Source organism: Notolepis coatsorum (genome assembly GCF_963971535.1).
Source record: "Notolepis coatsorum genome assembly, chromosome: 2".
NCBI classification, from domain to species: Eukaryota; Metazoa; Chordata; class Actinopteri; order Aulopiformes; family Paralepididae; genus Notolepis; species Notolepis coatsorum.
Genome location: NC_140166.1, coordinates 80,287,643 through 80,305,776, shown reverse-complemented (window position 1 = coordinate 80,305,776; position 18,134 = coordinate 80,287,643). Strand labels below are relative to the sequence as shown.

The following is an 18,134-nucleotide window of genomic DNA, read 5'->3' as shown; positions in this document are numbered from 1 at the left end:
AGAGAGAGAGAGGGAACACACAACCCCGTGGTCACAGTGCTCTATAGGATAAGAGAGAGAGAGAGGGAACACACAACCCCGTGGTCACGGTGCTCTATAGGATAAGAGAGAGAGAGAGGGAACACACGACCCCGTGGTCACAGTGCTCTATAGGATAAGAGAGAGAGAGAGGGAACACACAACCCCGTGGTCACGGTGCTCTATAGGATAAGAGAGAGAGAGAGGGAACACACAACCCCGTGGTCACGGTGCTCTATAGGATAAGAGAGAGAGAGAGGGAACACACGACCCCGTGGTCACAGTGCTCTGGGGTAGGCCATTCCCTCCCAGTGGGAGGTTGTCGCTTAGCTTCAGTGAGATATATTCCACCAGGAAAACCGCTTATCAATTGAAAATAGATTTATGTGGCATTGTTGTGGCAGCCATTTGCCTCCCGCCGCTTGGGAAAGGCAGGTGCCTCCCTCAGCCTGACTGGCGCATCCATGTGCACCGCCACCAACACAATGAAACATTTCACCAGGTCTGTGGATTGTTGTGCGTATATACATGTCATGATTTCTGGAAAGAGACTTTTTTCAAATGTACTTTTTTGGCACTTGGAGCTCCATTGTATTGGGCTGACAGCCAGACACCTCTACAGTAGTCAGCCAATATCTCCAAACCTCTGGCAATCACACCAAAACGATCTAGATGGATAGATAGCATCGAGGGGGAAATATGTTTTATTATGTTCTGGGCCCTCTAAAGTTAAAAGGACCATGCAGGTGTAATTGTGACTTCTCTCCATTAGTGGAGATTGTCCCTGTCCTCACCTCATTTTGTGTATGGTGTGTGTGTGGTGTGTGTGGTGTGTGTATGGTGTGTGTACGGTGTGTGTATTATGGTGTGTGTGTGTGTGTGTGTTATGTGTGTGTGTGTGTGTGTATGGTGTGTGTGGTGTGTGGATGGTGTGTATGGTGTGTGTGTGTGTGTGTGTGTGGTGTGTGTGGTGTGTGTGTGTGTGTGTGTGGTGTGTGTGTGGTGTGTGTATGGTGTGTGTGTATGGTGTGTGTATGGTGTGTGTATGGTGTGTGTATGGTGTGTGTATGATGTGTGTGTGGTGTGTGTGGTGTGTGTCTGGTGTGTGTGTATGGTGTGTGTATGCTGTGTGTATGGTGTGTGTGTGTGTGTGTGTGGTGTGTGTGGTGTGTGTATGGTGTGTGTGTGGTGTGTGTATGGTGTGTGTGTATGGTGTGTGTGTATGGTGTGTGTATGGTGTGTGTATGGTGTGTGTGTGGTGTGTGTATGGTGTGTGTGTATGGTGTGTGTATGGTGTGTATGGTGTGTGTGTGTGGTGTGTGTATGGTGTGTGTATGGTGTGTATAGTGTAGGGTGTGTGTATGGTGTGTATGGTGTGTGTATGGTGTGTGTATGATGTGTGTATGGTGTGTGTGTGTGTGTGGTGTGTGTATGGTGTGTGTATGGTGTGTGTGTGGTGTGTGTATGGTGTGTATGGTGTGTGTATGGTGTGTGTATGATGTGTGTATGGTGTGTGTGTGTGGTGTGTGTGGTGTGTGTATGGTGTGTGTATGGTGTGTGTGTGGTGTGTGTATGGTGTGTGTATGGTGTGTGTGTATGGTGTGTGTATGGTGTGTGTATGGTGTGTGTATGATGTGTGTATGATGTGTGTATGGTGTGTGTGTGGTGTGTGTGGTGTGTGTATGGTGTGTGTACGGTGTGTGTATGGTGTGTGTATGGTGTGTGTATGGTGTGTATAGTGTAGGGTGTGTGTATGGTGTGTATGGTGTGTGTATGGTGTGTGTGTGGTGTGTGTATAGTGTAGGGTGTGGGTATGGTGTGTATGGTGTGTGTATGGTGTGTATGGTGTGTGTATGGTGTGTGTATGGTGTGTGTATGGAGTGTGTATCGTGTGTGTATGGTGTGTGTGTATGGTGTGTGTGGTGTGTGTATGGTGTGTGTATGGTGTGTGTATGGTGTGTATGTGGTGTATGTATGGTGTGTGTATGGTGTGTGTGTGGTGTGTGTATGGTGTGTGTGTGGTGTGTGTATGGTGTGTGTGTATGGTGTGTGTATGGTGTGTGTGTGGTGTGTGTATGGTGTGTGTGTGGTGTTTGCATGGTGTGTGTATGGTGTGTGTATGGTGTGTGTGGTGTATGTATGGTGTGTGTATGGTGTGTGTGTGGTGTATGTATGGTGTGTGTATGGTGTGTGTATGGTGTGTGTGTGGTGTGTGTATGGTGTGTGTGGTGTGTGTATGGTGTGTATGGTGTGTGTATGGTGTGTGTGTGGTGTATGTATGGTGTGTGTATGGTGTGTGTATCGTGTGTGTATGTTGTGTGTATGGTTTGATTGATTGATTGAAAAGTGTATTAACAGATTGCAGAATGGGTACAGTACAGTACAGCTCAATACATACTTTTGTTAAGGGGATGCAGACCAGAGAAAGACTTTCATCTTGTTTACATCAGGGTCCCCCATTTTCAATTCATCATATGACACACACGACATACAGATAGACAGTACTGCTACATCTATACATTTATGACATACCAGATTTGCAAATACAGTACAGTTTGTGATACTAAAAAAATCCAGAAAAAGAGTGTATAGAAACTGTACATTGGAGGAGGTTGGGTAGGTGGGGTGGGGCTGTACATTGGAGGTGGGGTGGGGTTGGGTGGGGCTGTACATTGGAGGTGGGGGGGGGACACTGTACACTGTACATTGGAATACTGACATACATTTGACATAGAAACTGTACATTGGAGGAGGTTGGGTAGGTAGGGTCGGGTTGGGTGGGGCTGTACATTGGAGGTGGGGGGGGGGGGGGGTTGGGTACGGGGGGGGCACTGTACATTGGAATACTGACAAGGCCATACTTGGGCTTTACTGTACAACTGGGTTAGGTCATTTGTATGGGCCAGTTTTGAATTGCAGTCTCCCGTAGGTGTATGGTGTGTATGGTGTGTGTATTACTCTACTACAAACCATTCAACTCCACACATCCTTTGGGACCTCCCAGGAGTTCATAACAAGCACACCCAAAAGCTGAATGCGGGAAGTTTGATGTGTGGATTTCAATGGCGTCGTGTCGTAGAGACATACAGTAACACTAGCAAAAATAAATTACTACCTTAGGCAGTTTGTTACTCCACTGTAGGTGTGTTCCTGGCTCCCCGTCGTCGAGGACTGGAGTCTGGTTTTAATCACTGCAGAACACATAATTCAAGATTCAAGATTCAAGATTGTTTATTGTCATGTGCACTGTTAAACAGACAGTTTGCCATACAATGAAAATCTTACTTTGCTAGTCCGCCCTTCACACAAAATCACACAATACTTAACTAAAACATATTTAAATAAATAAAACTTTCATTCAATCAATCAATCTGCACAGTGATTGATTGAATGAAAATTGTAATAACAGATTGCAGAATGGGTACAATACAGTAGGGCTCAATACACACAATTGTTAAGGGGATGCAGACCAGAGAAAGACTTTCGTCTTGTTTACATTAGGGTCCCCCATTTTCAATTCATAATGAATTATAAGTAAGGGTGCAACTTGCTACGTGCAATCCATTCTTTGTGGATCTAGCCCCCAGTGTTTTGTAAAAATAAATTAAGTATATTGAGTTTTAAACTAAAATGTTATGATACTTATTGGTTAAATGTTCAATTTCATCAATCATTAACTCTGAAATCAATATGATCAGTGTTATGCATTTTACAGAGAAAGATTGCCTTTAGATTTTGATCTAATTGTATCAATTGAACTTAGAAATTTGGTAAAAATGTCATTTTTATTGATTTAATTGTGAAAACCTTCAAGAATAATTTTCAAAAATACTCTTTAGAGAAGGGAAGGAAACACAATCGTAACAGGTTAATATAATACCGTTTTACTATAGTGTATTACTATGTTTCGGTAGTGACCATTTTTGGGAGAGACATTCCAAAAGATTCTGAAAATACAATATAAAAATTGCCGGTACGCTCACTAGATATATGTACTTTAGATATGGTACAATATATATTCGGACAAAGTTTTGGGAATAAACATACAAAAAATTCTAAATATTTCCAACCTGACTTTCAACCAATTCGGTAGAATGGCCCATATACAAGGCACAGTGAGTATCAGCATAGTACTAAATATTGTATATCAGTAGGGTAAATCAGCGTTTCTGATTAACACACATGTTCTCTCTAACTTCCTGTTCTACACACACACCATCCATAGGGTTGACGGCCACAGCAGCGACGCTGCCGGCGATACAGCCCGATAGGAAGGACACGTAGAAGGGCGCAGGGCCGTCGGATCCTCGCCCGCCCGCGCTGTTCAGGTTAGCGAACAGAGGGAAGTAGATGACGGAGAACGGCACGTCCCTACCAGGAGGAAAAGATATTCAATGAATGCTCTTTTGGAATAAGAAAACGTTCACATACAGTACTGTAGTAATTATGCAAGAAGCTAAATAGAAAGATCCTGCATTCCCGCTCGTAATTCCCACTTTGTTGCATCGTTCGTGTGCACTTAACTCGTATTTACTACTATTTCCGTTAGCACTTGAAGGTACCTGTAAAACACACGACTTTTGCCAGTGCAACGGTGTGCTGAGACGGTGTGACCACACCTGCGCACTTTTAGTAGATTTGTCTATTCTGTGTGGTCAAGAAAAGCCAGGCTCTATATCAGAATGTGCAGGCTATACTGTCTGTAATTCAAACGAGGAATCTGCCAAAACTTTACAAAAGAGAGACAAAAATGTACTTGGGGTCATGAATGTGCACAGCAAATGTTATGGCAAGCCGGCCTTTACTTTTAGAGATATCTTGTCTTCTATTTGGCGTGATGGTGGCGCTACTAGGGGAAAGATCATCTCTGTGATGGTGGCGCTACTAGGGGAAAGATCATCTCTGTGATGGTGGCGCTACTAGGGGAAAGATCATCTCTGTGATGGTGGCACTACTAGGGGAAAGATCATCTCTGTGATGGTGGCGCTACTAGGGGAAAGATCATCTCTGTGATGGTGGCGCTACTAGGGGAAAGATCATCTCTGTGATGGTGGCGCTACTAGGGGAAAGATCATGGGCGTGATGGTGGCGCTACTAGGGGAAAGATTATGGGCTGACCAAAATACTATTCTGCGACTGTACGACTAACATGTCAGCACAAGTTTGAAAATGTAATGTTTGGCCTGATGATGGTGCTAGAGTAAGCTCACAGGGTCACTTTTTGACATAATAATAATAATAATAATAATAATAATAATAATAATAATAATAATAATAATAATAATAATAATAATAATAATAATAATAATAATAATAATAATAATAATAATAATAATAATAATAATAATAATAATAATAATAATAATAATAATAATAATAATAATAATAATAATAATAATAATAATAATAATAATAATAATAATAATAATAATAATAATAATAATAATAATAATAATAATAATAATAATAATAATACATTTAATTTATAAAGCGCTTTTCAAGAACCCAAAGATGCTGACAATGAGCAAAACAAATGAACAGAGAAACAAAGAACCACAGGGAATAAATGAATGAATGACTCATGCATGTGAACAATACATGTTATGGCAATCCGACCATAAGTTTAGTTTGGCCTGATGGTTGTGCTAGAGGAAAGGTCATGGGGTCACCAAAATCAATAGGTTTCTTCCTCTATGGGCCATGAATGTTCTCAGCAGGTTTTCTAACTGTACGACTACGACTAATGGGTCAGTCTCTCCACAGACTCTCAGATCTCAGGAAAGTCAGGGTTAAAATCATGTAGCTTGCGTCCAGTTACTTACAGCCTTCAAGGTCAATGAGATTCAATAAAAACAGTGTAAACAGGGCGCCCGAGTGGCGCACCGCATACAGCACTACGGTGCAACACTGCCGACCCGGGTTCGACTCCCGGACCCGGTGATCTTTGCCGAATGTCTTCCCCGGTCTATCTCCCATTCCTCCTCTCTCTCTCTCTCTCTACCGTACTGCCCGGTAGCAAGAATCAATAAAAACCTACAAACACATAACTTGTTTGTTCAATAAGAACGTAATTGCATCTAATGGGCCGATTACTAGAACGCAAGTTTAGTAAACTAAGCCAGAAATGTCAGAACCTGGCGAAGCTATAGTTTGGCAATTGGTGCAGATAGATCAACAACCCTTTCCAACCCTCCTAATATGTCATTTTCCCCCCTATGATACAGTGAATATAGTACCGATTTCAGGCCAAATTACAGTTCTGCTGCCAAGTGTCGCCAGTGGGTGAGAGTGTTAGGGATGGGTACCTTTCACATTTGAACCGATACGGTACCGGTACCGGTACCTGTGAATCGATACCGGTACCCAACGGTACCTTTTTTTAGTACTTTAGTCTAAAAAAAAATTATTTACCTACCTCAGTTGTAAAAAAAAAATCCTAACTTCAAATAACTACAATTTCGACCGTTTTCGGCTTGCCATTGCTCCGACTGTTTTGTTGTTGAATCAAGTCAAATCCTAGGTAAGCATATATTGTGCGTGTGAACGTTGACATGAAAAAAAAAAAAAATCTGTATCTCACTTGAATCGATACTCGGTAGTACCGACGTGTTTCGGTTCGGTACCTCAAAAGGACCGAATTCGGTACCCATCCCTAGAGAGTGTGCAAGCATTCATAGCTAGTTGGAACAGGTGAAACATCGGGACAGAGGAGTCATCAGAGCTAGTTGGAACAGGTGAAACATCGGGAGAGAGGAGTCATCAGAGCTAGTTGGAACAGATGAAACATCGGGAGAGAGGAGTCATCAGAGGTAGTTAAGACAGGTGAAACATCGGGAGAGAGGAGTCATCAGAGCTAGTTAAGACAGGTGAAACATCGGGAGAGAGGAGTCATCAGAGGTAGTTAAGACAGGTGAAACATCGGGAGAGAGGAGTCATCAGAGCTAGTTAAGACAGGTGAAACATCGGGAGAGAGGAGTCATCAGAGCTAGTTAAGACAGGTGAAACATCGGGAGAGAGGAGTCATCAGAGGTAGTTAAGACAGGTGAAACATCGGGAGAGAGGAGTCATCAGAGCTAGTTAAGACAGGTGAAACATCGGGAGAGAGGAGTCATCAGAGCTAGTTAAGACAGGTGAAACATCAGGAGAGAGGAGTCATCAGAGGTAGTTAAGACAGGTGAAACATCGGGAGAGAGGAGTCATCAGAGGTAGTTAAGACAGGTGAAACATCGGGAGAGAGGAGTCATCAGAGCTAGTTAAGACAGGTGAAACATCGGGAGAGAGGAGTCATCAGAGCTTGTTAAGACAGGTGAAACATGGGGAGAGAGGAGTCATCAGAGCTAGTTAAGACAGGTGGAACATCAGGAGAGAGGAGTCATCAGAGCTAGTTAAGACAGGTGAAACATCGGGAGAGAGGAGTCATCAGAGGTAGTTAAGACAGGTGAAACATCGGGAGAGAGGAGTCATCAGAGCTAGTTAAGACAGGTGGAACATCAGGAGAGAGGAGTCATCAGAGCTAGTTAAGACAGGTGAAACATCGGGAGAGAGGAGTCATCAGAGCTAGTTAAGACAGGTGAAACATCGGGAGAGAGGAGTCATCAGAGCTAGTTAAGACAGGTGGAACATCAGGACAGCTAGAGGAGTCATCAGAGCTTGCTGTAATTACCTTGTTGTCATTGTCAAAATCGCAATCTATGTCCCGGTGTTTATTATGAGAGAGCCAGGCGAGGAAACAACAGAGGAGAGGTCAGCCAGGCGAGGAAACAACAGAGGAGAGGTCAGCCAGGCGAGGAAACAACAGAGGAGAGGTCAGCCAGGCGAGGAAACAACAGAGGAGAGGTCAGCCAGGAGGGGAAACAACAGAGGAGAGGTCAGCCAGGAGGGGAAACAACAGAGGAGAGGTCAGTCAGGAGGGGAAACAACAGAGGAGAGGTCAGTCAGGAGGGGAAACAACAGAGGAGAGGTCAGTCAGGAGGGGAAACAACAGAGGAGAGGTCAGCCAGGAGGGGAAACAACAGAGGAGAGGTCAGCCAGGAGGGGAAACAACAGAGGAGCGGTCAGTCAGGAGGGGAAACAACAGAGGAGAGGTCAGCCAGGAGGGGAAACAACAGAGGAGAGGTCAGGAGGGGAAACAACAGAGGAGAGGTCAGCCAGGAGGGGAAACAACAGAGGAGAGGTCAGGAGAGGAAACAACAGAGGAGAGGTCAGTCAGGAGGGGAAACAACAGAGGAGAGGTCAGCCAGGAGGGGAAACAACAGAGGAGAGGTCAGGAGAGGAAACAACAGAGGAGAGGTCAGCCAGGAGGGGAAACAACAGAGGAGAGGTCAGGAGAGGAAACAACAGAGGAGAGGTCAGCCAGGCGAGGAAACAACAGAGGAGAGGTCAGCCAGGAGGGGAAACAACAGAGGAGAGATCAGCCAGGAGGGGAAACAACAGAGGAGAGGTCAGTCAGGAGAGGAAACAACAGAGGAGAGGTCAGTCAGGAGGGGAAACAACAGAGGAGAGGTCAGGAGAGGAAACAACAGAGGAGAGGTCAGTCAGGAGGGGAAACAACAGAGGAGAGGTCAGTCAGGAGAGGAAACAACAGAGGAGAGGTCAGGAGAGGAAACAACAGAGGAGAGGTCAGTCAGGAGAGGAAACAACAGAGGAGAGGTCAGTCAGGAGAGGAAACAACAGAGGAGAGGTCAGTCAGGAGGGGAAACAACAGAGGAGAGGTCAGTCAGGAGGGGAAACAACAGAGGAGAGGTCAGTCAGGAGGGGAAACAACAGAGGAGAGGTCAGTCAGGAGGGGAAACAACAGAGGAGAGGTCAGTCAGGAGGGGAAACAACAGAGGAGAGGTCAGGAGAGGAAACAACAGAGGAGAGGTCAGGAGAGGAAACAACAGAGGAGAGGTCAGTCAGGAGGGGAAACAACAGAGGAGAGGTCAGGAGAGGAAACAACAGAGGAGAGGTCAGGAGAGGAAACAACAGAGGAGAGGTCAGGAGAGGAAACAACAGAGGAGAGGTCAGCCAGGAGGGGAAACAACAGAGGAGAGGTCAGTCAGGAGAGGAAACAACAGAGGAGAGGTCAGGAGAGGAAACAACAGAGGAGAGGTCAGGAGAGGAAACAACAGAGGAGAGGTCAGGAGAGGAAACAACAGAGGGGAGGTCAGGAGAGGAAACAACAGAGGAGAGGTCAGCCAGGAGAGGAAACAACAGAGGAGAGGTCAGTCAGGAGGGGAAACAACAGAGGAGAGGTCAGGAGAGGAAACAACAGAGGAGAGGTCAGGAGAGGAAACAACAGAGGAGAGGTCAGCCAGGAGGGGAAACAACAGAGGAGAGGTCAGGAGAGGAAACAACAGAGGAGAGGTCAGTCAGGAGGGGAAACAACAGAGGAGAGGTCAGGAGAGGAAACAACAGAGGAGAGGTCAGTCAGGAGGGGAAACAACAGAGGAGAGGTCAGCCAGGAGGGGAAACAACAGAGGAGAGGTCAGGAGAGGAAACAACAGAGGAGAGGTCAGGAGAGGAAACAACAGAGAAGAGGTCAGGAGAGGAAACAACAGAGGAGAGGTCAGGAGGGGAAACAACAGAGGAGAGGTCAGGAGAGGAAACAACAGAGGAGAGGTCAGGAGAGGAAACAACAGAGGAGAGGTCAGTCAGGAGGGGAAACAACAGAGGAGAGGTCAGGAGAGGAAACAACAGAGGAGAGGTCAGGAGAGGAAACAACAGAGGAGCGGTCAGGAGAGGAAACAACAGAGGAGAGGTCAGCCAGGAGGGGAAACAACAGAGGAGAGGTCAGCCAGGAGGGGAAACAACAGAGGAGAGGTCAGGAGAGGAAACAACAGAGGAGAGGTCAGCCAGGAGGGGAAACAACAGAGGAGAGGTCAGCCAGGAGGGGAAACAACAGAGGAGAGGTCAGGAGAGGAAACAACAGAGGAGCGGTCAGTCAGGAGAGGAAACAACAGAGGAGAGGTCAGGAGAGGAAACAACAGAGGAGACGTCAGTCAGGAGGGGAAACAACAGAGGAGAGGTCAGGAGGGGAAACAACAGAGGAGAGGTCAGCCAGGAGAGGAAACAACAGAGGAGAGGTCAGGAGAGGAAACAACAGAGGAGAGGTCAGGAGGGGAAACAACAGAGGAGAGGTCAGTCAGGAGGGGAAACAACAGAGGAGAGGTCAGGAGAGGAAACAACAGAGGAGCGGTCAGGAGAGGAAACAACAGAGGAGAGGTCAGGAGAGGAAACAACAGAGGAGAGGTCAGTCAGGAGGGGAAACAACAGAGGAGAGGTCAGTCAGGAGAGGAAACAACAGAGGAGAGGTCAGGAGAGGAAACAACAGAGGAGAGGTCAGCCAGGAGGGGAAACAACAGAGGAGAGGTCAGCCAGGAGGGGAAACAACAGAGGAGAGGTCAGCCAGGAGGGGAAACAACAGAGGAGAGGTCAGCCAGGAGGGGAAACAACAGAGGAGAGGTCAGCCAGGAGGGGAAACAACAGAGGAGAGGTCAGCCAGGAGGGGAAACAACAGAGGAGAGGTCAGGAGAGGAAACAACAGAGGAGAGGTCAGCCAGGAGGGGAAACAACAGAGGAGAGGTCAGTCAGGAGAGGAAACAACAGAGGAGAGGTCAGGAGAGGAAACAACAGAGGAGAGGTCAGCCAGGAGGGGAAACAACAGAGGAGAGGTCAGCCAGGAGGGGAAACAACAGAGGAGAGGTCAGTCAGGAGGGGAAACAACAGAGGAGAGGTCAGCCAGGAGAGGAAACAACAGAGGGGAGGTCAGGAGAGGAAACAACAGAGGAGAGGTCAGCCAGGAGAGGAAACAACAGAGGAGAGGTCAGTCAGGAGGGGAAACAACAGAGGAGAGGTCAGCCAGGAGGGGAAACAACAGAGGAGAGGTCAGGAGAGGAAACAACAGAGGAGAGGTCAGGAGGGGAAACAACAGAGGAGAGGTCAGTCAGGAGAGGAAACAACAGAGGAGAGGTCAGTCAGGAGGGGAAACAACAGAGGAGAGGTCAGCCAGGAGGGGAAACAACAGAGGAGAGGTCAGGAGAGGAAACAACAGAGGAGAGGTCAGTCAGGAGAGGAAACAACAGAGGAGAGGTCAGGAGGGGAAACAACAGAGGAGAGGTCAGTCAGGAGGGGAAACAACAGAGGAGAGGTCAGGAGGGGAAACAACAGAGGAGAGGTCAGTCAGGAGGGGAAACAACAGAGGAGAGGTCAGGAGGGGAAACAACAGAGGAGAGGTCAGCCAGGAGGGGAAACAACAGAGGAGAGGTCAGGAGAGGAAACAACAGAGGAGAGGTCAGTCAGGAGGGGAAACAACAGAGGAGAGGTCAGCCAGGAGGGGAAACAACAGAGGAGAGGTCAGGAGAGGAAACAACAGAGGAGAGGTCAGCCAGGAGGGGAAACAACAGAGGAGAGGTCAGGAGAGGAAACAACAGAGGAGAGGTCAGCCAGGAGGGGAAACAACAGAGGAGAGGTCAGGAGAGGAAACAACAGAGGAGAGGTCAGGAGGGGAAACAACAGAGGAGCGGTCAGCCAGGAGGGGAAACAACAGAGGAGAGGTCAGTCAGGAGGGGAAACAACAGAGGAGAGGTCAGCCAGGAGGGGAAACAACAGAGGAGAGGTCAGCCAGGAGGGGAAACAACAGAGGAGAGGTCAGGAGAGGAAACAACAGAGGAGAGGTCAGCCAGGAGAGGAAACAACAGAGGAGAGGTCAGCCAGGCGAGGAAACAACAGAGGAGAGGTCAGCCAGGAGGGGAAACAACAGAGGAGAGGTCAGTCAGGAGAGGAAACAACAGAGGAGAGGTCAGTCAGGAGGGGAAACAACAGAGGAGAGGTCAGGAGAGGAAACAACAGAGGAGAGGTCAGTCAGGAGGGGAAACAACAGAGGAGAGGTCAGTCAGGAGAGGAAACAACAGAGGAGAGGTCAGGAGAGGAAACAACAGAGGAGAGGTCAGTCAGGAGAGGAAACAACAGAGGAGAGGTCAGTCAGGAGAGGAAACAACAGAGGATAGGTCAGTCAGGAGGGGAAACAACAGAGGAGAGGTCAGCCAGGAGGGGAAACAACAGAGGGGAGGTCAGCCAGGAGAGGAAACAACAGAGGAGAGGTCAGTCAGGAGGGGAAACAACAGAGGAGAGGTCAGCCAGGAGAGGAAACAACAGAGGAGAGGTCAGTCAGGAGGGGAAACAACAGAGGAGAGGTCAGGAGGGGAAACAACAGAGGAGAGGTCAGCCAGGAGAGGAAACAACAGAGGAGAGGTCAGTCAGGAGGGGAAACAACAGAGGAGAGGTCAGCCAGGAGAGGAAACAACAGAGGAGAGGTCAGTCAGGAGGGGAAACAACAGAGGGCAGGTCAGGAGAGGAAACAACAGAGGAGAGGTCAGCCAGGAGGGGAAACAACAGAGGAGAGGTCAGGAGAGGAAACAACAGAGGAGAGGTCAGGAGAGGAAACAACAGAGGAGAGGTCAGCCAGGAGGGGAAACAACAGAGGAGAGGTCAGGAGGGGAAACAACAGAGGAGAGGTCAGGAGAGGAAACAACAGAGGAGAGGTCAGGAGGGGAAACAACAGAGGAGAGGTCAGCCAGGAGGGGAAACAACAGAGGAGAGGTCAGGAGAGGAAACAACAGAGGAGAGGTCAGGAGAGGAAACAACAGAGGAGAGGTCAGCCAGGAGGGGAAACAACAGAGGAGAGGTCAGGAGGGGAAACAACAGAGGAGAGGTCAGTCAGGAGAGGAAACAACAGAGGAGAGGTCAGGAGAGGAAACAACAGAGGAGAGGTCAGTCAGGAGAGGAAACAACAGAGGAGAGGTCAGTCAGGAGGGGAAACAACAGAGGAGAGGTCAGGAGGGGAAACAACAGAGGAGAGGTCAGGAGAGGAAACAACAGAGGAGAGGTCAGTCAGGAGAGGAAACAACAGAGGAGAGGTCAGCCAGGCGAGGAAACAACAGAGGAGAGGTCAGCCAGGAGGGGAAACAACAGAGGAGAGGTCAGTCAGGAGAGGAAACAACAGAGGAGAGGTCAGTCAGGAGGGGAAACAACAGAGGAGAGGTCAGTCAGGAGGGGAAACAACAGAGGAGAGGTCAGCCAGGAGGGGAAACAACAGAGGAGAGGTCAGGAGAGGAAACAACAGAGGAGAGGTCAGCCAGGAGGGGAAACAACAGAGGAGAGGTCAGGAGGGGAAACAACAGAGGAGAGGTCAGTCAGGAGGGGAAACAACAGAGGAGAGGTCAGCCAGGAGAGGAAACAACAGAGGAGAGGTCAGTCAGGAGGGGAAACAACAGAGGAGAGGTCAGGAGAGGAAACAACAGAGGAGAGGTCAGGAGAGGAAACAACAGAGGAGAGGTCAGTCAGGAGAGGAAACAACAGAGGAGAGGTCAGCCAGGAGGGGAAACAACAGAGGAGAGGTCAGTCAGGAGGGGAAACAACAGAGGAGAGGTCAGTCAGGAGGGGAAACAACAGAGGAGAGGTCAGGAGAGGAAACAACAGAGGAGAGGTCAGGAGAGGAAACAACAGAGGAGAGGTCAGGAGAGGAAACAACAGAGGAGAGGTCAGCCAGGAGGGGAAACAACAGAGGAGAGGTCAGGAGAGGAAACAACAGAGGAGAGGTCAGGAGAGGAAACAACAGAGGAGAGGTCAGGAGAGGAAACAACAGAGGGGAGGTCAGGAGAAGAAACAACAGAGGAGAGGTCAGCCAGGCGAGGAAACAACAGAGGAGAGGTCAGGAGAGGAAACAACAGAGGAGAGGTCAGGAGAGGAAACAACAGAGGAGAGGTCAGCCAGGAGGGGAAACAACAGAGGAGAGGTCAGGAGAGGAAACAACAGAGGAGAGGTCAGTCAGGAGAGGAAACAACAGAGGAGAGGTCAGTCAGGAGGGGAAACAACAGAGGAGAGGTCAGGAGAGGAAACAACAGAGGAGAGGTCAGTCAGGAGGGGAAACAACAGAGGAGAGGTCAGTCAGGAGGGGAAACAACAGAGGAGAGGTCAGCCAGGAGGGGAAACAACAGAGGAGAGGTCAGTCAGGAGGGGAAACAACAGAGGAGAGGTCAGTCAGGAGGGGAAACAACAGAGGAGAGGTCAGGAGAGGAAACAACAGAGGAGAGGTCAGCCAGGAGGGGAAACAACAGAGGAGAGGTCAGGAGGGGAAACAACAGAGGAGAGGTCAGGAGAGGAAACAACAGAGGAGAGGTCAGCCAGGAGGGGAAACAACAGAGGAGAGGTCAGGAGGGGAAACAACAGAGGAGAGGTCAGGAGGGGAAACAACAGAGGAGAGGTCAGCCAGGAGGGGAAACAACAGAGGAGAGGTCAGGAGAGGAAACAACAGAGGAGAGGTCAGGAGAGGAAACAACAGAGGAGAGGTCAGGAGAGGAAACAACAGAGGAGAGGTCAGCCAGGAGGGGAAACAACAGAGGAGAGGTCAGGAGGGGAAACAACAGAGGAGAGGTCAGGAGAGGAAACAACAGAGGAGAGGTCAGGAGGGGAAACAACAGAGGAGAGGTCAGCCAGGAGGGGAAACAACAGAGGAGAGGTCAGGAGAGGAAACAACAGAGGAGAGGTCAGGAGAGGAAACAACAGAGGAGAGGTCAGCCAGGAGGGGAAACAACAGAGGAGAGGTCAGGAGGGGAAACAACAGAGGAGAGGTCAGTCAGGAGAGGAAACAACAGAGGAGAGGTCAGGAGAGGAAACAACAGAGGAGAGGTCAGTCAGGAGAGGAAACAACAGAGGAGAGGTCAGTCAGGAGGGGAAACAACAGAGGAGAGGTCAGGAGGGGAAACAACAGAGGAGAGGTCAGGAGAGGAAACAACAGAGGAGAGGTCAGTCAGGAGAGGAAACAACAGAGGAGAGGTCAGCCAGGCGAGGAAACAACAGAGGAGAGGTCAGCCAGGAGGGGAAACAACAGAGGAGAGGTCAGTCAGGAGAGGAAACAACAGAGGAGAGGTCAGTCAGGAGGGGAAACAACAGAGGAGAGGTCAGTCAGGAGGGGAAACAACAGAGGAGAGGTCAGCCAGGAGGGGAAACAACAGAGGAGAGGTCAGGAGAGGAAACAACAGAGGAGAGGTCAGCCAGGAGGGGAAACAACAGAGGAGAGGTCAGGAGGGGAAACAACAGAGGAGAGGTCAGTCAGGAGGGGAAACAACAGAGGAGAGGTCAGCCAGGAGAGGAAACAACAGAGGAGAGGTCAGTCAGGAGGGGAAACAACAGAGGAGAGGTCAGGAGAGGAAACAACAGAGGAGAGGTCAGGAGAGGAAACAACAGAGGAGAGGTCAGTCAGGAGGGGAAACAACAGAGGAGAGGTCAGGAGAGGAAACAACAGAGGAGAGGTCAGCCAGGAGGGGAAACAACAGAGGAGAGGTCAGCCAGGAGGGGAAACAACAGAGGAGAGGTCAGGAGAGGAAACAACAGAGGAGAGGTCAGCCAGGAGGGGAAACAACAGAGGAGAGGTCAGCCAGGAGGGGAAACAACAGAGGAGAGGTCAGGAGAGGAAACAACAGAGGAGCGGTCAGTCAGGAGGGGAAACAACAGAGGAGAGGTCAGTCAGGAGGGGAAACAACAGAGGAGAGGTCAGTCAGGAGAGGAAACAACAGAGGAGAGGTCAGGAGAGGAAACAACAGAGGAGCGGTCAGTCAGGAGAGGAAACAACAGAGGAGAGGTCAGCCAGGAGGGGAAACAACAGAGGAGAGGTCAGCCAGGAGAGGAAACAACAGAGGAGAGGTCAGGAGGGGAAACAACAGAGGAGAGGTCAGCCAGGAGAGGAAACAACAGAGGAGAGGTCAGCCAGGAGGGGAAACAACAGAGGAGAGGTCAGGAGAGGAAACAACAGAGGAGAGGTCAGGAGGGGAAACAACAGAGGAGAGGTCAGTCAGGAGAGGAAACAACAGAGGAGAGGTCAGCCAGGAGGGGAAACAACAGAGGAGAGGTCAGGAGAGGAAACAACAGAGGAGAGGTCAGCCAGGAGGGGAAACAACAGAGGAGAGGTCAGGAGAGGAAACAACAGAGGAGAGGTCAGGAGGGGAAACAACAGAGGAGAGGTCAGTCAGGAGAGGAAACAACAGAGGAGAGGTCAGCCAGGAGGGGAAACAACAGAGGAGAGGTCAGGAGAGGAAACAACAGAGGAGAGGTCAGCCAGGAGGGGAAACAACAGAGGAGAGATCAGCCAGGAGGGGAAACAACAGAGGAGAGGTCAGGAGAGGAAACAACAGAGGAGAGGTCAGTCAGGAGGGGAAACAACAGAGGAGAGGTCAGGAGAGGAAACAACAGAGGAGAGGTCAGGAGAGGAAACAACAGAGGAGAGGTCAGCCAGGAGGGGAAACAACAGAGGAGAGGTCAGGAGAGGAAACAACAGAGGAGAGGTCAGCCAGGAGGGGAAACAACAGAGGAGAGGTCAGTCAGGAGGGGAAACAACAGAGGAGAGGTCAGTCAGGAGGGGAAACAACAGAGGAGAGGTCAGGAGAGGAAACAACAGAGGAGAGGTCAGCCAGGAGGGGAAACAACAGAGGAGAGGTCAGGAGAGGAAACAACAGAGGGGAGGTCAGGAGAGGAAACAACAGAGGAGAGGTCAGCCAGGAGGGGAAACAACAGAGGAGAGGTCAGTCAGGAGGGGAAACAACAGAGGAGTGGTCAGTCAGGAGGGGAAACAACAGAGGAGCGGTCAGTCAGGAGGGGAAACAACAGAGGAGAGGTCAGCCAGGAGGGGAAACAACAGAGGAGAGGTCAGCCAGGTGAGGAAACAACAGAGGAGAGGTCAGCCAGGAGGGGAAACAACAGAGGAGAGGTCAGCCAGGAGGGGAAACAACAGAGGAGAGGTCAGGAGAGGAAACAACAGAGGAGAGGTCAGGAGAGGAAACAACAGAGGAGAGGTCAGGAGAGGAAACAACAGAGGAGAGGTCAGCCAGGAGAGGAAACAACAGAGGAGCGGTCAGCCAGGAGAGGAAACAACAGAGGAGAGGTCAGTCAGGAGGGGAAACAACAGAGGAGAGGTCAGCCAGGAGGGGAAACAACAGAGGAGAGGTCAGGAGAGGAAACAACAGAGGAGAGGTCAGCCAGGAGGGGAAACAACAGAGGAGAGGTCAGCCAGGAGAGGAAACAACAGAGGAGAGGTCAGGAGAGGAAACAACAGAGGAGAGGTCAGGAGAGGAAACAACAGAGGAGAGGTCAGTCAGGAGAGGAAACAACAGAGGACAGGTCAGCCAGGAGGGGAAACAACAGAGGAGAGGTCAGCCAGGAGGGGAAACAACAGAGGAGAGGTCAGCCAGGAGGGGAAACAACAGAGGAGAGGTCAGTCAGGAGAGGAAACAACAGAGGAGAGGTCAGTCAGGAGAGGAAACAACAGAGGAGAGGTCAGTCAGGAGGGGAAACAACAGAGGAGAGGTCAGCCAGGAGGGGAAACAACAGAGGAGAGGTCAGGAGAGGAAACAACAGAGGGGAGGTCAGCCAGGAGAGGAAACAACAGAGGAGAGGTCAGCCAGGAGGGGAAACAACAGAGGAGAGGTCAGGAGAGGAAACAACAGAGGAGAGGTCAGGAGAGGAAACAACAGAGGAGAGGTCAGGAGAGGAAACAACAGAGGAGAGGTCAGCCAGGAGGGGAAACAACAGAGGAGAGGTCAGGAGAGGAAACAACAGAGGAGAGGTCAGGAGAGGAAACAACAGAGGAGAGGTCAGCCAGGAGAGGAAACAACAGAGGAGAGGTCAGGAGAGGAAACAACAGAGGAGAGGTCAGTCAGGAGAGGAAACAACAGAGGGGAGGTCAGCCAGGAGAGGAAACAACAGAGGAGAGGTCAGCCAGGAGGGGAAACAACAGAGGAGAGGTCAGCCAGGAGAGGAAACAACAGAGGAGAGGTCAGGAGAGGAAACAACAGAGGAGAGGTCAGGAGAGGAAACAACAGAGGAGAGGTCAGGAGAGGAAACAACAGAGGAGAGGTCAGCCAGGAGAGGAAACAACAGAGGAGAGGTCAGCCAGGAGAGGAAACAACAGAGGAGAGGTCAGCCAGGAGGGGAAACAACAGAGGAGAGGTCAGTCAGGAGAGGAAACAACAGAGGAGAGGTCAGTCAGGAGAGGAAACAACAGAGGAGAGGTCAGCCAGGAGGGGAAACAACAGAGGGCAGGTCCGGGTCAATACAGGCTGGGTCTGTCGAGATTGGCAATATCT

The 18,134-nt window shown here is 49.7% G+C and overlaps 1 protein-coding gene across 1 annotated transcript in view; it reads right to left on the bottom strand.

The window, feature by feature from the left end:
* The window catches only part of slc25a22b (solute carrier family 25 member 22b), a gene marked incomplete at both ends in the record, with an annotated part of 112,729 nt that overhangs the window by 63,260 nt on the left and 31,335 nt on the right, over window positions 1-18,134 (bottom strand). The window contains 2 exon segments of the mRNA XM_084308239.1: window positions 3,134-3,209; window positions 4,235-4,389. Of these exon segments, the coding sequence (XP_084164365.1) occupies window positions 3,134-3,209; window positions 4,235-4,389 (231 nt within the window).